At 36.9% G+C, this 27,047-nt stretch overlaps 1 protein-coding gene across 2 annotated transcripts; it reads right to left on the reverse strand.

Annotated features, from left to right (window-relative positions):
- Positions 1 to 753: 753 nt before the first annotated feature.
- Positions 754 to 26,716, reverse strand: HPS1 (HPS1 biogenesis of lysosomal organelles complex 3 subunit 1). Of its 2 annotated transcripts, none has more exons than XM_072424992.1 (19): positions 26,661 to 26,716; positions 23,431 to 23,535; positions 22,254 to 22,367; positions 21,771 to 21,905; positions 21,427 to 21,569; positions 19,535 to 19,643; positions 18,201 to 18,361; positions 16,967 to 17,066; positions 16,464 to 16,533; positions 16,301 to 16,359; positions 16,042 to 16,209; positions 15,502 to 15,681; positions 14,979 to 15,046; positions 12,853 to 12,984; positions 11,956 to 12,021; positions 8,799 to 8,943; positions 6,664 to 6,777; positions 5,731 to 5,813; positions 754 to 2,125 (listed from the first exon to the last, which is right to left on the reverse strand). In XM_072424992.1, exons 3-19 carry the CDS (start codon positions 22,365 to 22,367, stop codon positions 1,963 to 1,965), a joined length of 2,010 nt encoding a protein of 669 aa, XP_072281093.1. In that variant the 5' UTR covers positions 23,431 to 23,535; positions 26,661 to 26,716; the 3' UTR covers positions 754 to 1,962. The 2 variants fall into 2 exon arrangements, with proteins under 2 accessions (XP_072281093.1, XP_072281091.1); XM_072424990.1 differs by having other exon boundaries at positions 16,937 to 17,066.
- Positions 26,717 to 27,047: the final 331 nt, after the last annotated feature.

Genomic DNA, 27,047 nt, shown 5'->3' on the forward strand with positions numbered 1-27,047 from the left:
ATATATATATAGAGAGAGAGAGAGAGAGATATATATATATATATCTATATATATATATAATCTTGCTTATAACATACTCCTCTGGCTCCTGTACATATAATTAACAGGGGATCTAAATTTATGTGCAAGGGGCAACACCAGTCAGTAGAATCATTTTCTGTGATACCTTGCTAATTTTCTATGGTTTCAAGTTATTTTGGATATTTATAAAGCTTTCAGGTGACTGGTGTTTAGACTCTAGCCATATGTACCAACTGTATATTTGGAGTGAGTTTTTATATCTATACATAGGGTTTTGGACGAAGAAAAGTTGGAGGACCTTCACAATTTGTTGAAGCAATCTTTGCCAAAAGATATGTAGTATGGTAATTATTTGTTATTGAACCTCCACGGTGGTATGATGATATATGGTATATTTATTTTATTTGTGCCATCTGTACAACATTTTGTACCTGCTTTGGGGTTTAGTTATTTTGAACCGATTCATTCTTAAATGATCCGATTGTATACATTTAAGTCAAGTTTAAGAGATTTTTGTAGTGGTTTGAAGATGTTCTGATTGATGTGTTTAGAATGTCGATCTAAGGGCAGTACTATGCAGTAGAACCCATAACTTGCATTGCTTTTACACACAAAAATTCACAAAATTGTGGTTTGACCCAAAGTTGCCTGTGAGGAAGAAGAGTTGAAAATGTCTGTCATGTATGTGTGGACTAAAGTCTTAATGATCACTTGTAATCAACAAAATCTAAATACATTTTGTTTTTTTACTTATATTATAAACGGTACTTTTGAATACATACTATGCATTATTGTACATTGCAAAAACCCTGTGAAATAAAGTAGATAGAGTACTTTTACTTTCATGTCTTCCACAATACAATGAGTGAATGCTTCAGTAGACCATGAGATGCCGACAGAATTATTTTCTCTCAACCAGATATCTTTATTTTAAATGTATCTACCAAATAACTTGCATTTACATAGAAAAGTTGCAACCTTACCCAACCCCTGAAGTTATGATCATACCACTTTTAAAATGAATAACAAACACAAGGCATATCTAAACCAGCCAATGACACCCTCCTAAATATTAGTTAACAAGGAGGTGTCTACATACCTACAGCTGTATCCTGATTTTACTATAAATTTGCTGTCTTAGCGATGTATTGTTTATAGCCACAATAAGGGCCTGTGTCAATGAGCTTTAATGGGTAAATGCATTTGATATCAGCTTTAGAAACTTCCAAACTCAGAATGAACCTGACCTACATTTGACTTGTCTTCAGCTAATTTTGTATTCAAATAAGCCTGTATGGGTAAAGATACGTTTCTGAAACAAACCAACCAATAATCCTTAACCGTAATGCTAAAGGTAACATTTAGACACATAAAAGGCACACATTCTGCTGCTTTGTATGTATTAATACACCAATACATTTATCCGTTTTTAAATGCAAGAAGTGTCTGAAAATGTAGCAGTATCAGCCTTTTGCAATCCCCTGTACAGCAGAGCTCAGAGTGGGAGAAGCAGCACAGAGAGCTTACCCGTGCTTTAGTGCTCATGTGCTAACAAGGGACACACTGGAAAGAGAGAACAGTGTTGAGCTTGTCTCTAATGTCATTGTCCAGCAGCAGCAAAAAAAGAAGAAAGTCTTTTACCCTTCCAGACAAAACCTGTGGTGTGGCAGAGTTTTGTAGATCTGAGGAAACTGTATGGAAAAAATAAAATTCCTTGCAGGTAAAACTTCCATATGTGTATACTGAGCCTAACTAGATTATAGCATTTTTTTCTGTTTTAAATTAGCACAGAACTGAGGGATTAGAGCAGTAGACTGCGATATGTACACAGTGCCATTTCAGACTAGGAGTTCTATTCTAAAGCTCAGTAGATATTTATCGCTGCATAACATTGAGCTTGGTGTGGGCTGTTGAGATTATCCGATTTGCTGGTTTCATGCTTCATAGAAGAGGTATATGAGAAGGCTCCCATAGTTTGCGAGCCAGGTCATGGCACTGTTGTATGATAAAATCTGATGGGATAATGCCCAGATGCATTGTTAGCAGCTCATAGCACTTCACCAGCTCCGCCTGATGGTTTTTGCTGTAATAGCGAAGAAGCTTCCTAGACAGAAAAAAATGAACTTTAAGTCAAAACATTAGGAAATTACATGTGAACGACAACATTGCATGGGGCGACAGACTATATAATATACATGCATCACAAACTCAATACCTCCAAATAAAATTCTCGCTGCTTGAAGGCCAAGATCTTACAGTCTGCAATTTTTTTTTTAAGTGGTATTCCCAAGTCAACAACCTTTTTTGTTTTTAAATCTTCCCTTACCTTTGTTGCTGTATATAAATAACATACTTATAGACCCAGCATCCCCCAACATGGTCATCATCTTTTCTTCTGTGTCACATTGAGTTTCATATCATTCTTTTATTTTTTAGCTTTCTCTGACAAAGCATTAGCTCCCGATTTTACTCTGTATTGAAGAGGTCTGGCACCATGACATTTGTTTGTATGAAATTCTCAGTGATAACATAGCATATGTGCAGAGAGCAATTCTTAAAGCGGAAATAAAATTCCACTTTTCAAAATGCTTTAGGAAGGTCAACATTGCAGGAAGGGACAGGTGATACAGCAATGCTTCCTACCTGAAAGCTGACAAAAAAGCTGAGATGTGCATGTGCAGCTCAGCTTTGGTTGCCAAGATTCCCAGAACTCCTGGTTTCCACTAAACGTGCTAAGAATCAATAAACCTCTGAGCAGCTGCATGGGAGTTCCATCATTTCAGCCTGGCCAATTAAGAAGGCCAGGAAGAGAAGAAGGAAGAAGATGGCAGTGCCCTGTGAGGAAACCAGAACAGGGTTTAGTTCCTCTTTAATGACATCACAAGTGATTAGCAGAGTGGAGGGAAGTTTTTTGTCACTAAACCTATCCCAGCATGCGCTACTTTACAAAATTCAACTTCCATGGCACCAGCACAGAACACAATGAGGAGGGGACCAAATTAAAAATAAATACATAGGTAAAATAGATCTCAGCCTAGATAGCCACAGATAAAGAATTACTGATTAGTAGTATTCTTATTTGCTAGAAAATGCAAATGAACAGAAAGAATTTATTTTGGGTTTAGGGTATTATGATAAGCCAACACACAATTTTAATTATTTGAATTTAGTGTATATTTATTTGTTGTAATAGAAGAAGGAGTACAGGAAGGAAATGAAAAAAGCAGTTTAACTTTGCACATATAATGCCATCTACCATAATGCCGTATCTACCATAACAGTGTCACAAACAAGTATAGTGCATCCTCCTGTTTAGGAGATTTACCCTGATTTCCTGTCTAAGTGACAGGTCAAAACTGTGAAGAGATAAAGTGTACATTAGAGCATGTCTTAGCTTTTGACAAAAGATTATTTTTGTTCCTTATTCAGGGCTCATTAACTGTCTAGGTACTGCCAGGCTTTTTACTGTGTATTGCAGTTGTAGATTTTTCCTTACTACTAGCAGGCTCCAAACAGCACGTTTCCAATTGAACCAAAAACACAAAACTGAAAAAAAAGAAAGACTTTGGATAGACAAACATTAATCTTTCCAACTTTATCCAAAGCTAAAGTAAATAATTGGATTTCCACTCCCAATAGAGCGCTTTGACTGTCCGCACGGTTGGTGTACTGAGCAGCCTTAAACACTTTCACTGAGAGAATTAACCCCCAAATGTTATGCCCTAAAGTCACACTTCCCCTACGAAGATCAATGAGAAAGATTATACCATTCAACAAATGGTGCCAGTCAAATAGCCATTTAGAAAACTCCTCAACACTGCATGACAATTTAGCAGTTTTTAATGTCAATCCACTTCAACTATCAACGTGTAAAAGAGAAAGGAGAATCCAACACATTACCTACAATCCACAATGGCTACAATCCACACATTACCATCAGAACACTACAGCAGAGTAAAAGTGATTTTTTTTTTTTAACAAGCACAACATTATATTTAAAAGATCACAACTGTTCAGTCACAAGCTTTATCAGATCAGTCATTTACCCAGAGTATTAATATGTAAAATGTAATGACACTTCAGTATAAAGCCGGCCACAACTATTTAGGAGGATAACTGGACAAGTAGTTGGATTTCATCCTCCCTCAGGTACTGCTGTCCACTGGAAGCTCCATAAACATTTGGCCAAGCAGTTATGTTTATGCCTATGCAAAAAGGAGAAGTGGATACACAGATATCCCTAATGCAACATATCTTAGAGACAACAGCAATTAGAACAGGGAGATCTGCCGAAGCCACAGACATAACACTTATTATGTCCATGCATATTTTAAGCACTAAGAGGGAGTGAAAACCTTTAAAAGTTTTATTAAGCTACCATTAAAATGACCACAATAGCTGAAGTTGAAAAACACAAGCCAATCTACATAAGTGAAATTAATATTTCAATTTGCAACAACTGAACATGTGGGTTGTAAACAAAAAAAAAAATCCGAACAGGCCAGTGAAAAAATAATCTTGAGTGGATAATTGTATCTAAAATAAATCTGAAGCAGCCAGACACAATGAAAAACAACACTTTCATGTAGTAAGCACCACAGTGACCAAACTTCTGCTGTACATTGAAAGCCCTCCAAGAAACCCCTGCTTTTACTACGCCCCCCCTAACAACGCAATTCTACATGTCTATGCAAGTGATTACAGCTATGCAAATACCAGACCATAGGATCCTTTGGGATAGAAAGTAAATGGACCACTGGGAACCACATGGAGCACAAGATCCACATGCAATGCAAAGTATTCCCTTTTTAACCCCCTGCTTTATTTCAGAAGCTGATTATTTTGTGTTATTCCCCAGTTACTTCAGCTTTGCACAGTGTAGACATTTTACCTTTAATAATGAAATAGTGAAGTAAGTTACAGAAGGATACTCTGAATCTAATTAACATTTAAACCAAACATTGTGAAAAGACTATAAAACAGAAAACCCCATAGGAACACTTCGGGAAAGAAAATATTATATCTTTTTCGTGAACTGCCATACCAAAACCATTGGCAAGATGGGTAGGAAAGAGAACCTGTCTAGATTTATATACTTTGCTCAGATTGTTGTAGGGCAGTAAACACATATGGTTCCACAGAACAATGTTAGCATTGTGCCTTACAGTTGGCACGATCTTATATGTCACTGCTGCGTTCCTATGTACCTTAGAGCAATCAAGAAAATGCTGACATGCAAATATTAACCAGCTGCTGTGGTTCCAGACTCTGGAAGCTATTGCATATTAGTGCATTCGGGTATTTAGGGTTTCCAAGGCAGTCTAAGGCTACGTACAGATGTCAGAGGATTCTCGTTCGATTCTCGCTTCAGGGCTGGTATCAGACGAAAATCTGACATGTGTACAGCGGCTGTCTGACGTCGTTCCTGGATTCGTCCCGGCAGATCCAGGGACAAAAAACGCCCTCAATGCAAGTGAAGGGAGGAGAGCGCAGCCACTTGCTTGTTTTCCCCCTCCCCTCTCTATAGAGTAGAAGGGCGCTGTATGTACTCTGCTTGTTCATTCATCTTTCACGATCCTTTCCAACGAAAACAATCTAACGTGTGTACACAGCCGAAGGCATCAAAATTCATCAACAATTTCTACTCAAGGGTTTTTTTAAGCCTAGTCTGTCTTTGTGAATAAATACCAAACAATTGTCAACAATCACCTGTAATAGTCTCCTGCTAGCATTCCTATAGGAGCAGAATCGTCCCCCAACACTGGAACATCAATGACTTCAAGTTTTTCGCCCTGTCAAAAAGAAAACAAAAAAAATCACTCAAAAGACATGCTTGGTTGTGATGTACAGTACACTAAGGCATAATTTGGCACAAAAGAATGAGGGCTTGTTCACTGCAAAAACACACATCGTTCATGTATCATGTATTTTAGGAGTGTTACAATGAGCTTTTAGAACATTTCCTAAAAACCGACTTGAATGGCACAGAGCAATCATTTGGGGAAGGTTTTTCTCTGGCAGCAGAAATACGAATACGGTATGTGCATGAAGATGATTTGGAATGGCAAAGCATACGATCCATATAACACAAGTTTTACATGCTTCTTCTAGAGCATTGTTATGAGTTGCGCTGCCCAACAACCAGTAAATATATTACAGTAAATAGTGATATCATCACAAGAACCTAGGTAAACTTCAGAAGTCCGCCATTGATTAAGCAAAACAGAAAACATGGAAGCCACTAATTTCTGCTGGCTGACATTTAACACAGTGTAAAGAACTACTTTTTATTCATTTGAATTGCCAGTTTGTAGTTCTAAAACAAGGAGACAGTCAATAGATGGAGTGTCTGAAAATCAGTATAGGACAGCTTCATAAAAAACATTATAACTTCTTGCAGCAAGTGAAACCAGATTTATTTAAATTGTCATATTAAAGTATGTGAAGTCCTGTATTAAAATAAATCTTCCAGCTTCTTATACTCTAGTGATATATAATACATTATTCTGTATTAACTGAAAATGTGTAGCTTTTTATATACTTCCAGTAAGAGAGGAAATGATATATAAATATATATATATATATATATATATACACATTATATATATAGATATTCACATACAACTCATGCAAACCACTTACAGCTTCATTCTCAAACCACAGGAAGTAGCAGCAGTAATAATCCCCATCACGAAAAGTTAGCGTGGTGTAGCCTTTCTGAAGGTATCTTCGAGACAGACCTATAAGTGACCAAATCTAAAAAAAACAAAAAACAAAAAGTGATAATAGAGTCTGTAAAATCATTTTAACTAAATTATTGTAGATATACATCACATACATACATTGTAGATATTACATAAAGTTACAGGAAACCATATCTATGCAATAAACAAAAACAGAAATTCGCAGTAAGAAAGAGAAATGGAAACTTATTTAAAAAAAAAACAGACCCCATTTAGCATATAACCAGACCCTTCCTGTCTGAACGGTTTTGTTAATTGTTTGTGATAAATATTTCAAGTTTAGACTTCTGGCCTACCAGAGGCTATTCCTGCTAATGATATTTGATATTATTAGAAAATATGTAACGCCTGAATGTACAGCGATGCATAGAATATGTGTAACTTGTTTACACCAATTGACACATACAAATATCTAATTAATGTGATTTTTCTTTACATTTCACATGAATCACAAAAGGAAGTGAAATAGTAGGAAAAAGTACTATTAATTTCAGATAGGGCTTAATGTATTCTTAGCAAAAAAATCTTAGTCATCCTGTGGTAAGTTTAAAGAGGTTTCCACATATAGAAATAACTACAGGTGGAAATTCCCCATCAGTTAGGGAGGTGGCACAGAGTGCAAAAGTGTAGACCTAACAATGTGATTCTGGGAGAGGAATACGCAAGTCATTTATCTCCCAAAGCTTCAGGCTCGCTAAGCAAGAGGTATTCTCAAGCCTTGGATGTTACTCCTTCAATGAAATCAGTAGTTGTTTGATGTGAAATTCATTCGGACTGACCTACCTACACATTTCTATGGTGCCTGAACTAAGTTAACCTGAACCTCTAACCTGAACCTTTAAATTTTATTTATTTTTTGCACATAGAATAGAAATGGCGGTAGTTGCAATTTGTTACATTAAACAGTAGCACAAATACTGTAAATCAGAAAAAAAAGATAATATACTTGCACTACCTATGCTCAGATTACCCTGCACTTAAGCCTTAAGCCTGTTGGTACATTTAAAAGGTAGCCCAGGCAGCTGTCAGATTGTTTTGACACCTTCAATGTAGTGGTGTGTGGTACACATCAAACACATTAAAAAAGTTGAATCCAAATACCAGGCAGGTACACAAAGCATACATTTAATGATGATCATGACCCTCCCCTGGGTCATCTGACCACAGCTTAGTGACAATGTTCACCCAGGGGGACATCATAGCCATCATATCCATGAAGGATGTTTATATGTCCCTTTAACAAAAAGCCCGATTGGTTTCACAAATCAGGATTAAGTATACTTCATTTACTGCAATATTCTGCACTATTGGTTTAAAAAAAAAAAAAAAAATCTTTCTGCACACCCATGCATAAGGAAGTGTGATTAAACTCGCTGTCACGGTAAACTTTGTTCCTGTGTATGAACACCCATGGTATACACATTTATACAAATGTGCCCCAAGCGTATTGCGTGTATGCTTTAATACTTTTTTTTTCTGACCAGGACCTATACACCACATTGAGCCTGTATTCCTGTGTATTAATTGTGTATATCATCGTGAAAAAAAAAAAAAATATATATATATATATATATATATATATATATATTTTTTTTTTTGCGAATCTTATAGAATCATATAAAGGTGACACAATTATCTGCATCCTCATTCTGGGTCAGTGATTCAGAAGGTATTAAAGCCGGAGGATCAGAACACCAACCAGGCAGGTTGTACTTTTAGAACCAGGTCAGAATTGTCAGATTACGCAAACTTTCTTGTGAAAGATTTTATTTTATTTATTAGACACTGCTGAATAGAGCAGGTCATTTACTTTCTATGACACATTACAATGGTAAAATATCACCAGAAAAAAAAACTAGATTTGTCATGCTTTCCACATCTTTACTTTACAAATAATTCTAACCTTAGGCACGTTTGCCTTCTATTAGACTTTTGCAAAACGCTCTGTTACTCTTGTTTAATGATGTGCAGAGTCATCCATTAATGTTGCCCAGTAAGCACAATAGATACAGCCAACGCTTTCACAGAAAATACCTTATTTTTTATGAAATTTGCCAATACACTGTTCCCGAGCTCAGAAGTGGATTTATCCTCTATGTTTATGGATGGGGCCAGCATTTGTCCTACTGTGCGATCCACATAAATAAAATGCACCAGGCCAGGAAAGTCTTCCAAGTAAGTGGAACAGAGAGGTTAAGGTAAATATTGCATTCTCAGTTTTTTTTCATCATAGGGCCTGATTTATAAATGCTCTCCAAGGCTGGGGAGGATACACTTCTATCAGTGAAGCTGGGTGATCCAACAAACCTGGAATGGATCTGGTCCACGATTTAAAACATTTGCTAGCAAGTGACTTGAAATAAATCCAATCCAGGTTTGCTGGATCACCCAGCTTCACTGATGAAATTGTATCCTCTCCAGCCTTGGAGAGTTTTAATAAATCAGCCCCATAGGGTAATGAATCGTTTATCATCACATACACTTCTGAGTGCCAATTTCTTGTGCCCCCTCAGAACTCAGAATTTCCTTCCATTAGCTTCCATGTCACTACAGGGCACACTTCATTGACATACTATTGCTAGGAATTTGTGCTCTTTATCAAACGCTGTTGAGTCATAGAGATACATATTACAAGGAATAGAAAGTCATTGTGAATTGTTTTAACACTGGTTGGGAGACAGGCTTCTTCATCACCAAGGGCGATTTATGGCCAGCATAGTCACGTTTTCATTTATTTTTTAATATCATATAATTCTTTCTTCTACCTGTGTAGACAGCCTGAAAACATTAGTGAATATGTTAGTATGCCCAGAATTATCATGTCAAGATCACTTAAGTGTTCAGTAAAAAAAAAAAAATTCAATGCCAGAGTTTACATAACATTCTTTTTATCAGTCTTTCAAGTACTTAATACTTCCTCATCTGAATTAATACTCTAGTTGTGAATGTTGTGCTTTATAGGTTTATTTATTCACATTTAAGTATCACTATAGATCTGTTTCAGATAAAATAGGAAACAATTTACATGGCTGCACAGCAAAGGGCTGAGAAGGTGGAAATACAGCCATCTAGTGTTAGATGTTAGGAAATGCAGTTGCCAGCTAAATTTAGGATTACTGAATAATGGCCAGTCTTACTATTTATACATCTTTTACTTTCTAATCTCATACATTTACATTAATAACAGTTTTATTGCCTTTTCTTGCTATAAAAGAAAACTTTATTGTCTAACATTGTTATCTGTATTCATCCTATGTACTACAGATGCTGAGTGACAAAAAATTAATATAAACAAAAGGTAGAAAAGGCTTTCCTGGAGCACATGGCAGGAAACCTTTACTACTGCTGACTGAGATGCCCCTGAAGCATAATAGCACACTGAGCCAAACAGCTTAATACACACATGCTAAGCAAATGTATTGCATTTACCTAACATTGTGCTAATGTTGACTGGCGTGCCTGGTGATATTTCATGCTGCAGCTCAGTTGTTATCGATTCCCCTGTCTGACTCCATGCTCAAGACTGTGCTTGACCCACATAATATGAGACTGAAGCCAAATGGCACTGGAGCTTGTGGTGCATTTACTGTTTTCTCATGCCAGGGAACCGCACTGCCTCCTGGCCATGTACACGCTGCCAGGTAGCATCTCCCTGTGACAGCTTCTAAGAGAATGAATAGAGGCACCGATACCAATCACTGCTGCCAGCTATCAAATCTTCATACACTTATGATTTAAGACCCAGCACTGCAGTGCCAGACTGGCAATGTGCCAGGCAAGGGAAACACCAAGGGATCACTGGATCCTGAAGAAGATCTAAACCTGTCCTAATACAGCACCTTTGTGTACAGTGCTATTTAAATCTCATGATCATTTCACAAAAAATGTCTTTTGTTTATTGAATTTGCAGATCGAGAGGACATCAGCACATAGCAACATAAAAAAAGTTATGGAAGTAGTAGAGTAATAGCACTATAGAATAGATGTGTTGTCTATTCTGCTCTAGTACTCCTTTTATATAGGGATAGAAAAGACTGGCTGCTGACTTTCATGATAGACAGGAGAGAAACTAATTCAAGAAGCAGCATGAATTTCTATCGTGCCTTGACAACATATCAACTTTAAATTACATTTGAAGTTTCATCTGAAACACAGTTCTAATCTATACCGCATTTTGGAGCAACACAGAGGAATTTCCCATCTTTACCACCAGCCAAGACTAAGATAATCAGACTGAAGGATAGAATGCAGATAATCAAATCTTACCCTAAAGCAGAAAAAAAGTTTTACTTTTTAAATTTCTCCATCAGGCAGGTCATTATTGCAGAAAGGAACTGGCGATTTCTGCAATAATCCCTCCTACCTACCTGATTGCTCTGGGTATCTGAGCATGGGTAACTTATCTTTGGTTGCCAGGATTCCCAGAAATTCCGCCTCCCCTTGCAGTGCCGGGAATAAATGAACTTCCACCACTGTGCATAAGTCATCCTGCCCCAGCCAATCAAAACAGCTATAGTTTGCCCGCAGGAAGTGAAAAAGGAAGAAGATGGTGGGACAGGGAACAAGTGAGTATACCAGGTTTAGTTCCATTTTAACGTGTTTGTAACCCCTAAGAATAGTTGGCTCATTTGCCACCTTTGTTTCAATGGGTCTATAAAAAAATTACCTGTTGATCTTCCCAGAAATTCAGAACTGTCCTCTGCATTCTGAAATCTTCGTTCAAACATTATTGTTAGCCTTGCCTAATTCAGTTCTGTGAACTACAGGACCCCCATGTTAATGGAGATAAGGAGGGGGAAAATTTTCTTTAGACCTAATAGGTTCCTGTACTAGTTTATAACCTCTACTCATCTTTAGATTTAGTACTGTGAGTAAGCTTTGTTGCCAAATGCCAGAAGTGCATTTCTGAACAAATGACCAAATAAAACCCTAAAAAAGAAAACTAATGCAGGTACCACGTCTAACTACTGGTAGGCTGCACTATATACATTTGGGCTGCAATTTAACTGTAATCCTAAGAACTCTAAATTATGAAAGATGGACAATGTAAACAAGGTTCATGATATCTAAAATTTTCTGTTACCCAACGTAGGTGTATAGAAAATATCTATGTAAGTAGACAGGGCCTTTGGGTTATTACTGGTAATCTAGTAAAAAAAAACTGCAGTTTTTCTCAGTGGTAAAAGGATATGTGACCATTGTTATATTCCTTTTACTCTTCACCAGCAAAAAGTCTTTCCAATCCATCAACTTCTCCCTGAAAAATATAAAATGTAAAAAACAAATCTCTTTAATGTCCATGTCATTCAGCACACTAACAACTTAGAAGGGGTGTCTAATATATCATTATTTAAACAGAATTGTTCCCAATGCATTGTAAAACACTTTTTCATACATAAAACATAACCTAAAACAAAAGTATGTATCACTCTCCAGTTCTGGAGGTGGATCCATGCTCTCTGAGCCATTTCACCCCACTTGTCTCTGCAAATGAACCTCCTAGTTGGTAAGATCTGCCTTAAAGCTGCACTGGAACATGGTCGCCTTGCCTGGCATAGTAAATGCTATTTTTATTGCTAGGGAATGCATTTGTTCTTGATTTGCTGTTACCCACTCAATTTTGTTTGACTATTTTTCGTTTGTTCCCTAGATCAAGCACTAGCTTGTTCTCATTCAACTACAAACCTTCTGACTCCCTTGGGTTTTTTGCCTGACTGACTGGCCTTTCATGCATGACTTTTGTCTGGTTTTCTTCCAAATACACCCCCTTCGGTTTATCTGTTTTGGGGATTGGTCATTTAACCAGGGACCTCACAGTTGGCAGTTTAGGTTGATGGTACTCCATACTTTAATCGCATAACCCAACACTGAACAGGGTGTGCTGGTAGAATACTGCTGTCCTAAGTGTGTGGGACCCATTGCTGTAAACATTTGGTTACATATCTGTGTCACTTGAACAAACCCACAATGGCATTGTTCTACAGTAACTTTCTTAACACAGCTTTAAATACAAAGAATAATATTGGGGCTTCAACCTGTATTATATCACCAATGATTGAAAATTCCAATATATGACTACATTACTTACTGGACATGTTTCCTGACTCGCGTCTGCATATTTAAAGGCAGGGCATGTGTACCACTTATTGGAGAACTCAGGAATAGTTGGCGATACACAGAGCACAGCTGATGCTTCACATTTTTACATGCTTGAGCAAGCCTGTAAAGAAGGAGTAGGAATTACCAAGAGCAATTTCAAGTAACATCTACCGGTACTTTCTGAACATTTTTGCTACAAAAAAACGTATTTACTGTTAAATAGAAATGCAAGCCCTATACTTCTGAAAGGGGTTCTGACCTTTTTTACTATATTATTTGGTTACCATATTTCTTAGTTTGTTTTTTTTTCACCCAGTAATACCAACATTTAGGTCGAGATTTGTACTAGCCTAAACAATTCTTAAATCCAGGAACACAATATGCCTAGCTATTATGTAGCTAGCAACAAAATCAAAACTGATTACAAATTAAAAATTAATTCACTCATTAGGCACCTATCAGAATTTTTCAGAATATCATCAGAATATCAAGGTACCAATATATTCATGAACATTTGAAAAGGTGCTTTCCTTGTTTGTATGTTTTTTATTCTGTGGTCAGAGAAATGCACTAGCAATGGAAAATAAACAAATCAGAAAGATTAAAAGTGGTTTTCCCTTTCGCAAACAATGATTTACACTAGGTTTAGAATGAAGAAAGGTTTCTAAACAGGGAACTCATACATTTAATCACTTCCTCCTCATACAAACGCTGAATCCTTTAAGAACTGCTATTTACTATGCAAGTTCTCACAGGCCATATGAGAGTAATATTAGCCACATGTAAGCCATACTTTCCAGTATGTGGTCCTTTACATGTTGAACACAAAGTGCTATCAAAGCCTAAAGTACAACCTATTTGTTTCTATTTAAGCTAGCCTAAAGTGATTCTTTAGAGATCTATGTATAGCCTGGACATCAGGTCATTAAGCCTGCAGAAAGAAACAGCATGCTAAGGCAATCCGATATTAAAATTAAAAAGCAATTCTCAGTTGACTAATAAAACTAAAGCAAAAACATTTCATGTGGTAAGACATTAGTTTATTAATATGCTAATCATTCCTAAAAGACTGGCATGCTGTTATTGTGTTGGGAACATCTTAGCTTCAGAGTCATAACAGAGTCCTGTAAACACATCAGAATCCCACTGTTTCAAAATGTAAAAAGCACCTGCTGTTGGAGCTCCTTGCAAACGCTGGGTATGAATATTTCTCATGGTACAATAAACTAATTAATCGGCCCAAACATGGGGATATGCCTAGCAAAAACAGACTTTTAGAAACTCAGTTTGCAGAGGAAATTTTGTAGGCCTGGGTAAGTAAGGTGACCAAATTTAGAGGTGTTTTAAATTCCTTCTCCTGCTTTAACGTGAACATGTAGTACAGCTAAAACATTCAAAGAAAATCAGTAAAATACTTAGTGCTATTTCAAGCAATACCAGTGCAAAAATTATGTTTTATTTAAAATCACATTTGAAAAAATAATTTATGTTGCACATGTTTCACACTTTGTAAAGATATAAAATTCTAAAACGGACAACACTAAACACGGGAAACATTCTGCAATTAAATGCTGCCCAGAGTAAAAACCAAGCAAATGGCATGACTGACATTATGATTTATCCTGTTCTGGAACACTGGAAAGTATAGAAATAATTTAGATGATCTCTATGATGAGCACTAAACCCTTAGTAGTTTGGACTTGTAATGCGAGTTGCAGTACTGTACTCCACATAATGTTAATTCAGGGCCATTTGCTTCTTCTTAGACCTTCACTATACGTGTAAATGGTCATATGGTAATAAAGACCTTACACACATAGAATAAACCAGTCTGTATTAAACTCTGCACACTTAGATTCAATGTGGTGAAGGAAAAGTAACACATGCCAGTAAACAAGTAGCAGATAAACAGACATTCCTGAAGTGACAACAGATCACACAAATCAGACAGAACAGAAGCTATTTCAGCTGAGAAATGTTGTGAATAAGCACACATAATGTGTAAAGATCCTGACAACCATAAAATGGAACAATAGCACTCTTTTATGTTCAGGCCTCATAGTGTTGCACACAGAATAATGTTATGCAAAGATGGCTGTATTTATTTGTACTTACTCTGCTGGAGTTCCTGTCTCATTTCTGGAGAAAGCTTTATTCTTGAATTCAAGCCAGGTATTCTGCAACTAAATAAAGAGATACTTTCTACTGACGCAGCTTGGAACACAGAATACAATATTGGTGAAATAATTAGTTTCTATTTTACAGTGGTTTTTGATTGAACGCTCCAGACAACAGTTTTGAAGAAAAAAGGTTAAATAAAAAAATAACTGTTGAGACCCTAAATAATAATTCCTTAACTGTAATAATGGATAAGGACTCAAAATATTTACCCTCTTTTTGCTTTAATTTCGTTGCTGCCTGACATTTTGGCTGTTTATCAGTAGGTCAAAACTAAACTAATAAACATTGAGCAATGTGTATGCCACATCTGTGCCAGCCTTAAGCAGACCTTGTCCTAATAAGTTAGGTCCCTTTTAATACATCACTCCACACACAAGTAAAAAAAAACAAATCCTATTAGACAGAAAGTGTATGAATAAAAACAAACAAACAGAACAAACAGAAAGGGATGTCGTACTGGGGTTTCACGACCACCAAGGCTTTTAACAAATCTGTCTGTTCTTTGCCGCAGGTCTGCCATGAAGGGATGTGACCGTATAATATGCTGCATGTCCTGCCCCTCCAAGAGCTTCCTCTCCATCATACTGAATCCATCCAAGAGCTGATACAAAGACAGTCCGAGCTGACTCCCAGAGAACTGCACAAAGGTAGGAAAGTTACAGTCATTTATTTTAGTCAACTACACTATTAAAAATAAACTTATCCATCCATGTAAACACACCTGGTATGGGTTCTATAGAGGCTGAATGTCACCAGAATCATACCAGGCAGGACATCACAATACACAGAGAATAGTTGCAACAATTTATTTGACTGAATTTTCATGTATGAAGCAGTTTTCTGTTCTGTGAATGTCCCTGATATAAGTTTGACATTAAGAACTTTTTTTATGTCCAGGCGTACTAGATAAATAATAGCTGAAGTGACTGCAGGATAATAGTGTGTCTGTCCTGTTAATTTATTGCACTGGTTTGTTATGTACTGTGTTGCCATTTACCTTTGTCAGGAGAACCAGGGACATCCCTTGCCATAGTGGTAGACAATACATAGAATGAGGCATCATAGGACAATATCCTTCCCTCAAGTTGGCATCCAGAAATACCCTCCTTGTGTTAGTGGATTCAGGCAAAGGACCAGACAGAATCTTTAAACTGTCTTCTGCAATCTAGAGGGGAAAAATAGTAAAAGGATATTACTTAGCATAGATCTGTCATATTGGCAATAGATACAATTAAACATTTTTAATTGAACTTTACCTGGATTTCAGGATCTCCCTGGCTAGAGGTGGACGATGCATCATCCATCCAGCTTCCACCTTGAAAATTAAATGCAGCATCAAATTAGTCATTTTATAGAGAAAGATCTTTTATTCCAGTCACAGACACAATAAAAGATCCCTGGGATCCTTGAGAAACAAACCTGAACTTGTGGTACTTGGGGATGGATTAGGGGTGAAATACTCCTCTGCGGCCACATTGTCTTCTATGTCCTGAAATAGTAATACAATGTCTAACTATGTATTGAAGCCATACTGTGAAAATAAAATGATTAAATACCAGGACTGGGTATAAGTCCGGTTTTTCTATGGAAATTAGAAACATTTCCTATGAGAACCGAAAGGTGTTAATTGCAGTAAATCATTTCTAATGTAGACACTAAAGCCACGGAGCCTAAAAATCTAACCTTCTCTAGTAGTAGGCAGTCACCTTTAACCAGACTATTTTTTGTACAAATGTCTTTACCATTACAAGAACAAGTCTAGTGGAATGTAACTAACTACTACTAGATTTACAAAGATCTGAATACAAGAGAACCTTCCCAGACATATAGGAACCTTGAATTTTATGTAAGAGTGTCATTTACTAGAAAGGAAAAGAGATATCTAGGTTTACCAGACTTTTCTGTGACCGATTACCGGTTACCTGGCCAGGAACTTGCGGGGCACCGAATCCAGGGTACAAATCCTGAACTATGAGTATTAAGGACAAGAGGTCTGCAGGCCTCAATGAGCTTGCATTTCGACTGAAAAAAAGTATAAAAAAATATTTTGTTTAATATTGGTAGTTAGTCACTTGGTATATCTATAATTTTACTTCTCATTAAAAATGGCTGTAAAAGATTGAACACACAGATCTAATAGTAGGTCTTACTGTTACCTTTTTACCACATGGTACTTTTCCAGACTACAATCCTTCCCGCACCTCCAACCTTTTTCACTATATGACAATGTAATGTACCACTGCCAGTTAAATTTGTTGCCGAAATAAGAGGCAATATTAAACTTTACAACCTCCTAAAAATAACAGGTTTGAGCTGCCATTTCATATGGAAAAGTTGCAGCTCTGGGACCGTTTTTCTAATTCTATAGAAAATAGTATGAGAAACACAGTCCTGCCTACAGGACTGCAGAAAGTAGCCATTGAATAGAAAAGCATGTGCACTGCCAGCAGCATAGAAGGATCTTTGCTTTCAGTGCGGAAGCAGGGATCTTCTTGCAGATATTCGGCACACAGCACGAGTCAAAAGTTTCAAATCAGAAGGAAGCACAAGCTTGAACTGAAACACTATAGGTCTGTAGCTATGTACACACTTTTCGTCTGATAATGAACTCAGGGCCGATATCGGGTGAGAATCTGGCGCGTGTACAGCACCCGTCGTCCATTGTCGGAACGACCGTCCTGGCAGATGCATGGACGATGAACGATCCTAATGAAAGTGAAGTGGAGAGAGCGCAGCAGGGTGCCGCTCCGTTGTTTTTCCCCTCCCCTCTCTATAAATCAGAACGGTGCTATATGTACAGCACTCATTCATGCATCCTGTAGTAGTTTGCCGTTGGAAATGATCGTGAAAGTTTCCTTTCAACAACAATTATTGCACATGTGTATGCAGCCTAACAACAGAGAGTGCCAGACTTCTGCACAGACAATACTAATTCCAAACAGAGAAAGAATCCTTCTCTGTAGCACACTAGCAGGAGACAGACCTTACTACTCAGGCTGTGGCTACTTTCTAAAGAAAACAAACTGAAAGACCTAAAGCATCTTTTGTTTCATCCATCTGGCAAATATACTGTATAGTGAATTTAAACTGACAGTTAAATTAGGTTATAGTAATAACAACGCTATAAACGGATAAAAAATGCTATGTTTTCGATACCTTGAGAAGAGAGCCAGAAGTTTGGTATTCACCAAAATGAAAGCGTGAAGCACTTCCTCTCCGCCCCGTTCATTGCTGTTGTTTATGTAATGTACAATTTGTTTCTCTAAGAACTCAATGCAATGTTCACAAAGCTTGGGATGAATCAGACGCTCCACAGCCTGTCAGGTTGGAAAGCACACATGATAAAATCCATCAATCACCAAATTGTCTAAAACAAAAACTGTGTAAACAACAAAAATCGAGACCCAGTGGCTTTATTTGACATGTCCTGCCATGCTTCTGTTCTCTTTGATCAACTTGCAAAAAAAGTTATACGCCTCCAGGTATTCCCCCTGTTATTATCTTCAATGGAGAAAGTGAAAAAGTTATGAATAAAAAATGTATTACGGGAGAGCAATAATTAAAAAAAAAAAGTGACTGTAAAGACCAAGCCATCTTTGCAGACTTTTTTCCCAAGGATAAGTTCTAAAGTAATCATGTTTTTTGTACCTAGTAAGTTACAAGTAAGCAGCTAGTAACCTGGAGGTTCAGGACATGCATACTTGTTCTATGTCAGTGACTCGGGAAGCAGTCAATTAAATACAAGAATGGTGGTCCTTAATTTCACACCTTTAAACCCTAAACACACATTTTTTCGTAAATGGGTCCCCCAGTAGCTAAAAAAATTATTAAGAAGAGTAGCTTAATACTCATGTCACATCTGGTAATGTTTTTAAATTACTTTCTGCAACTCAGTATCATCAGTCCCATGGGTTAAAGGACACCTAGCTTCATCCACCCCCAAAAACTGAGGAAATTCTGTCAGTGCAGAACAAAAAAAGATGTGTTTGATAAGCATACCAGCCTACCAATAAATTAAAGGCCATAGGGCCATAGCGCATTACAAGAACTGTACATCTACAACTGGATTCTCTAATACTTCAGTTTTTTTGTTAGCTTGGTGTGATGCAAAAAAAAAACAAAACAAAACAATAAAACAGCAGTACTCTGCTTGTAATCTAGGTTAAAATTTGAGTAGCTCAGATATGTATTGTCTGTACATTGCATCAAACGTAGAGTAGAATCACTTTCCCTGAGCAGCTCTTTTTGCACTCTTACAGCATAATGGGCTTCTAGCTGACAATATTGCTACTTTTTTATTCTTAAGCCAACACAAAATATATTTTGTCACTTTCTGAGTTTAATTATTCTAAACTCTCAGGCAGATACGGCCATTGCCTCAGTTTAAATCAAAAGAGCTGCCATATGAACTAACAAGTTAAACAAAAATGTCAGTGAAATAAATCGCATTTCACAAACTGTCAGGGAATGAAAAAACAAATAGCATTTACCTCTACTGCAAAGCTTTGGTCTTCATTTCTTAAAGTGTTGTATGTTAGCAGCAGACTCTGAAATGTCTTCCACACCAGGTTTCTCTGATCTGAATCAGAAGGCCTTAGCCTGCATTAGGGAAACAAAATGAGTTCAGGATTATCAGTGTTCATTATTTCTCAGGACTGCATGATACTAACAGCTGATACTGAGTTTTTCTGTGATAAGATAAAAAGAGGCAGCTAGCAAATCCTCATGCTGAGGAATACAGGCCAGGAGCGTGACATTAATATGTAGGTCTAACAAAGCTGCAATTCTTCTACTGTTTTGTGTATTTCCGTGAAACAGTTTTCTGACCTGTTAAAACGAGGAAGAACTGCGATATATTTGTTAAAAAAGTGATATTTATGTCAAAGGTTATTGAATGGTATCACGATATTGACCAAAAACAGTTTGTGAAAGTTGAGTAATTAATTAGTGAAATAACTTTTTATTTGTTGCCAAAGCTGAAAAGCTCTCTGAAATTTAATTTCATCATTTATCTCGTAAAAAGAGTCTTATCTTTTTACCAGAACCAACCAATTGCTTCCTACTTTAGAGTGCCTCTCATTTCCCCCTGGAATGGAAGACACGTTTAAAGCTACGTACACACTTCCAATTATTATCGTCGGAAAACGAACGACGAACGTTCCTGCACGATATATATGAACGATCGTATAGCACCGATACTGCACATAGAGATAACGACACGATCGTTCGTAGATATTGTACACACAATAGATACGATCGTTTAAGCGATAGAGGAACTATGTGCACGACAGGAAAGTGAACGGACGTTCGTTCATCACGCATGCTCTGAACATGGACGATCAACGAACGACCGTACACACGAACGATGTTCAACGATCGTCGTCCAATCCGATCCGCCGGTCCGGTCGTTCGTTTCCAGCGACTTTCCTCGTTCGTCAGCGTCGTTGGTTACTTTTTTACGAACGATTTTTTGCCCAATCGATTGTTCGTCGTTCGATTGGAACGATAAAAATTGGAAGTGTGTACGCACCTTTACCCAATTACTCTCCCCTGCTTTCTGTTGGGCCCAACATTGTGTACAATCTGATCATTGGTTTTACAAAAATGTGCTATTACTATTATTATTATTAACATCTTACACAGCGTTGTACATTAAATAGCTACTATGTAATAGCTCAGCTCCAGACTAAGGTGAATAAAATGATGTGAATGGAGGACCTTGTATCCAGTTTTAAGGACACTTAGGCTAACTTTAGAGGGGCAAACTTTACCTGGATGGAGGTATTAGAGTACAGAAGCCACTTAAACCCGGTCTGAAGAACAATACCTAGTAGTGACTGGAAGGAGCTGGACACATAGACCTCCCTTCTTATTTCTCCTATAATATACCTCTTCATCTCCCATACCACTTTCTCGTCATCCTCCTTTTTTCTCTCATCTAGTCCTTTCATTCTCTTGTATCTCCTCCCTTTATATTTCTTGAAAATCTTGAAATGTGTATGTAAAGAAATTACATTCTGTATGCCTTATTAAGGATAGATAGTCATAATTCACAGTAGTGGATATGGGTTTTCCTTGCAGTAGGGACCTTTTAATTCCATAAGCATTGATTGCAATAGAATTAAATTAGTACTGGTAATCATTGTTTTGGTGTTTGTTTAATATTACTTACCTAATGACCATTGTTATTGGTAATCCTCTAATTATAATATTCACACACACACATACATGCACCATACGATATTAAATAATTTTAGAAAATTCCCCCAATATAAAAACCTCACAAAGAAATGTTACGTAGTAATCCACAATAAATATTTGTTACATAAAAGCTAGTATAGAATTACAAACCACACATTTTAAACATTATTGTTATACATACTCTTTCTTTATAAGCTGTCCATCCAATGTGACCAGGCCAAAGTGTACTTCAGTGAGTCTTTTCAAAACATAAAGCTTCCGACGCAAATCATCCTCATTTTCCAGTCCATCACCATTCACAGCAATGAACAGACATTCCCCAAACTGCACAAAAACACAGGGAACATACAAGGAAATATAAAACATGTGCATTTAATATTTATTTCTTTCATACAGTTTAGCTTTAAAAGTCTCAATGTGTGCAAAGTTTGGTATATCACATGTGTCCAAAATAAGGGGATTGCCATTGAATGCCAAGCAAAAACTGATGTGAAGAATTTTTTTAATAAATCTAAAATGACTTACCATGTGCAGAACACACAGATGGCCATTCTCAGCAGTGAAACAAGTATAAGTGTCACCAATTTTCTCCAACAGCGTCACACATGAGATGATTAGAGGTGCCAATAATGTATTGATGCTGTCTCCAAATGTTGGAGACTGTAGGGGAAAAAAAAGATTAGTTCTGTCAGTCATATCTGGACACAATTAAAAGTGTGAAAAGAATACACAGTTATTAAAAGCACAGTTATATGACAAAGATTTTTTATGTATTTACAGTTTTATTTAGGTTAAAAACCAGCATATCCAAGATAAAAACATAGAGAAAGGCAAAAAACCCTCTGAAAATACATGAACTGTTCTGCAAAAAACAATGCCTTTTAAGTTCAAATACTTAATATTCTTATGTGACTGGTTACAATCTGTGTGCTTCAACTTACTGGGTTTCTTTGTTTCTGCCTGAATGATTGTTCAGATGTGTCATATAATATTAGGTTGCAGTTTTACCTGTAAACTTTCATCAGAATGAAAATATTTGCTGTGAAGGTTCTTTTCAAATTCTTCATCAGCCCAACAGAAAAGAACTTCTGCCCCTTCCGAAACGATAAGTACACATTTCATCTGCCAAAGAACAATAAATGATAAGTAACCTCAATATTATTTACAAACAAGGTGGTAGAGATTATTGACATTTCATTCATGTTTCTATCTGAGGAACTAGACAAAAATAAAATATTATCAAAATAATATTTTAACACCTTTGGAATAAACTGGAATACAGAATGCAAGCCAGGTCAACTCATCCAACATCATTACCTGACCTCACAAATGCTTTTTTGTCACAAATATAAAACTGCATAAACTTTGGAATTCCTTTCAAAAAAAGAATGAAGGCTATTATAGCTACAAAGGTATGTGTATTGTTGTAGGCTTGCCCCTGGTTTTAGAGCGGGATGTACAACAAGCTCATATTTGCAAGATTGTGGGGGACCAGAAATTTTAGACCAGATCTAACACACTGCTCAATATTCATCCACTTGCAGCCATGGCAAAAAGCTAATCAGTTAGGTAAATTTGTTATGACCTGGACTAAACAACGGTGCCCTCTGTATCTTCTGCCAACCTCTTTCGGCTTCTTCCCAGATGTATAAAAACAATACAGATTAGAAGGAAGCTGTGTGGCAGGCACAGGATTCCTGAACAAGTCAGGCAGGGCAGAGAAGACCTGAAGACGACAAAGGCATTTGGAGGGGCTCAAATGCTGCCCCTAGTGGCCATGGCACATGTCCACGGCCTGAGCGGCCTTGAAGGTAATCAGACATGGTCATTACAGAACTATGGGGACTGCCAGAACTGGCCGCCTGAAAATAGGTATTGACTGGTTGTTTTGTCTTATTTGTCAAATTCAAAGCATTTGAAACAGGAGGGCCAGCGTAACAACCAAGCAGCACAGTCCAAGTGGGAGTTCTCAGCAATGACAGTCTCCATTGTTTTGGTACAACAAGTTTCTTTAATCATTATAATTAAGTGGCTAAAAAGCACACTTTGCAATAGAAGACTATGGTTGTGAGACAGATATAATCTAAGATAAGGGAGTCATCACTACCAATAGGAAATTCAGTACATCTAAAAATACTAAATTCTTGCAAAAAAACAAAAAATAAATGCCAAAAACTCCCCTTACATTTATTTTTTGACGTGTTCTTGCTTTTTCCTGGCGATATTGTTATTTCATGTGGCATGTCCTCTGATCCATGAGGCAAGATTTTCACCGAACATCCTATTTGAGCTAAGACATAACAAACATCGTCACTGCCCCAGGATCAGATAATTGTATAGACAATTCAAAGTACAGCCAATCCAGCAACATGATCGTCCATTACTACCGTACAGGCACACTGGGTTACCTGGCTTCACAACCAAAGGACAGATATGTGCAATATAAGTTTCCTCATAAGAAAAGATTGTTTCAGAGAACTCTTGGCTAATTTCAATAGTTCCAGACTTCCTAAAATTGGAAGATTCCTTGCATTCCTATGATGCAGTCAACCAGCTCTTCAGATTTAAACCAAGACATTCTTGTTTATAATATAACACAAATATTTTCTAAATTACATGAACAAAGAAGTCATTTTGTGAAGTGCCAGGCCTGAATATATATAGCCAAAACATTTTTTTTAGTTTTGGATGAGGAAGTGAATATTTAGAACCCAGGTCAAGATTTGTGGAGATTTATTTTTTTTTTCTCTATTTGTCCTGGTGAACTTTCCATGGCTAAAAGTTAAGAAAGAAATTCAAACTTTTATAGTCGTTACCAAAGCAAAAGCTAAAGTAAAATCTTTCATTGGGGAAAACAACTAAGACTTTATAGGAAGTTATATACAAAATTTTACACACTTTGCATTTGATACTGACATCTAGCTCCCAACCCTGTACATTTACTTGAAGCTGAACTACTCTTGCAGTGGGGCATTACAAGGGTTAGTCCTTATTTTTATTGGAGGGCATGTAAAAAAACACTTATCTCTTACTTCCCACATGGCTGATCCTCTCCTTTTACCTCTGGGTTGTAGATGGGACCTCTAGATGGGGCGTCTTCACCTACAATGCAGGACTTCTGGTTCTGCATTGTACATGATGAAATGCGACCTACAACCACAGGACAAGAGCACCTTAAACAAAGGTTCCGGGGGACTATAGTAAGGATATGTACACACGTGCAATATTTGTCCTTGGAAAATACCTCACGATCCTTTTTAATGACCAACGACTGCACGATGCATGAATGAGTGCTGTACATACAAGGTCGTATAGAGAGGGGAGAACGATGGAGCGGCACCCCGCTGTGCTCTCTCCCTTTACTTTGTATTACGATCATTCGTCGTCCATCGTTCCTGGATACGCCAGGACCGTCGTTCGGACAATGAGCGCTGTACACACACCAGATTCTCAGCCGATTATTGGAGAACAATCAAACGTGTGTACCTAGCCTAAGAGAGGAGGTAGCTTGCTGGCACAAAAGACAAAGTTAGCTCTTTTTAAAGGTTTTCTAGATGTAAAAGAACATTTAAACCCCCATTTAACCATTGTGGACAATGGTGAAAAATCCCTTTTTGATTTGTACTGCTATGCAGAGCACATTTGGGGAAATTTCCTTTCCCTTCCTGTCCTACTTTAGCAGACATATAGTGAGGAAAAGTCTGCAAAAGGGACATAAAATCTGACAGGGGTTCTTGCCATCTCTAAATAAAACAGAATGTATAAATAAATACATCAACATATATTACTCTAATGGAGTCCCGGATAGAGGAATACTTGGCAAATGACAAGTAATATACAATTTCCACAGCAACAAATCAAATGATCCCAGCAATGTAAGGACTGCTTGCATTGCTATACAGTTTGTTGTAAACTAGTATGATAAAGGAGAAGCAGCACAATGATGAAATCATCACTTATTTTTCTTTTCTTCTTTTATGTATGTTTAAACTGGCTGAACCCTTTTCCCTTTTTCAGTACAACTATGTAGAAAAATATGATGTAGATGTCAGGACAGACTGGAATTTTTACAATGTACTAGTTCATTTATTTATTACAAAATTAATAGCATTTATTTTGTAATAAACAAACCTGCAGATGTTCAGTTTTGCAGCCCCAAAAGTATAGCACCATTATAGGGGAATAGCACTATCCACTAGGGACTTTTTATTTAGCCCCATAAAAAATGTATTGGAAATTAGATTACCAAAAAAGCCGAATGTAATATTTTTTTACCATATTGGCTACCTTAAGCACATGAGTGCTAGCTAAAGAGAAATGTATTGCCCTATGACAGGAGAGACTATGTGGCCTTGTTTATGTAGGAGCAAAGAACAGAAGTTTGATTTGTGTTAAGATGCAACAGGCACTGATAAAAAGGTGACAGATTATAGCACTCACCGTCTTAACTTTTAAAATATTATTTATTTGGCACAACTACGTTCTTATTAGACAGAAATCTCTCTAGCAGGTAGATGCTCAGAAATGCAAACACCAAAAGCTCCCATTCATTCAGCGGGTAACTTTTCCCTATCCTATCCAAAAAAAACAAAACACAATAATACATAAAAAATGTGTAAAAACAAAATTAGGAAAACAAACAAAACAAAAAAACATACCAGTTGCCTGAACAGAAATAAGAAAGCATAAAGCTAACAAGTCAGAGGCTTCTTCCCCCTTTTCCTTCTCATTTCTTGATCAAATATGAGGTGCGGCAGTCTAGAACCAATTTAACCAAAACAGTCTCCCCTATTGGTACTCTCTCCCTACTCCCTCTGATACAGTTGCATAAATATACAGCAAATGAACTAGTACATACAGTGCAACTTTAACTTGTTAACCTTACCTGCAGCCTTAGGCAGGTGTGCCAACTTTTAAAGCTGGCCATACATCTCAAGTCAATAAAAGTGCACTGCAAATTAATTTTGAATGCTCCTAAAATGTTTGTGGATTGCAAAATGATTTAGAATCATCTCAAATGCAAACTGACACATTGTGGTCTTTACAAACATGTGAACTTACCCTATATAAGAGACAGAAAAAGAGACCCAAGCTGAGAAACTCATACAAATCTGCAAGGATCACACCAGATCACATATGCTGCACATTACTAGTTATCATTTGTTACATACAATATATAAACACAAATATTATACATTGTATTAATATACATTGTAATCATGTATTTGTGTTTTGTTTTATAAGATATTAGGTAATACAACAAACATTCAGAATATTGAACTTAAAAAGGAAACAAATGACTAAAGTAAAACAATGTCATCACTGCACCAAGAGAAAAGGATATATGAACAAAATCAGACAAACATTTATGTTGTATGTAAGTTGCAGCATAGATAGAAAAGCGATTGCACTCACCCCTGCAGGAAAACTCTGACAGTCAGACCTGTGAGGGCTGCTACACTTCCTGATGTGAGACATGTGATGTACACACCATGTGACTGGGAGGAGGAGAACACTCACATGTACAAAGCTGCATGGAATGCCTTCATCACAGCACAAGGAGTCGTGTTTGTCACAGACAAGCTCAATAAACTCCTCTGCACTAAATTGGTGCTTTGTTTATTTCACAGTTGCAATATGTGAACTTAAAAAAAAAACAAAGCAAAAGCAGTGTGAGTCATGATGATACTGTGTTTTTGTTGAGATTCTACATTTGATGTTATTCCATTCTTCATTTAGGCTTCATGATGATTGTATTATTAATATTAATATTATTATTATTATTATTAATAATAATAATAA

Source organism: Pyxicephalus adspersus, chromosome 10 (assembly GCF_032062135.1).
Source record: "Pyxicephalus adspersus chromosome 10, UCB_Pads_2.0, whole genome shotgun sequence".
NCBI classification, from domain to species: Eukaryota; Metazoa; Chordata; class Amphibia; order Anura; family Pyxicephalidae; genus Pyxicephalus; species Pyxicephalus adspersus.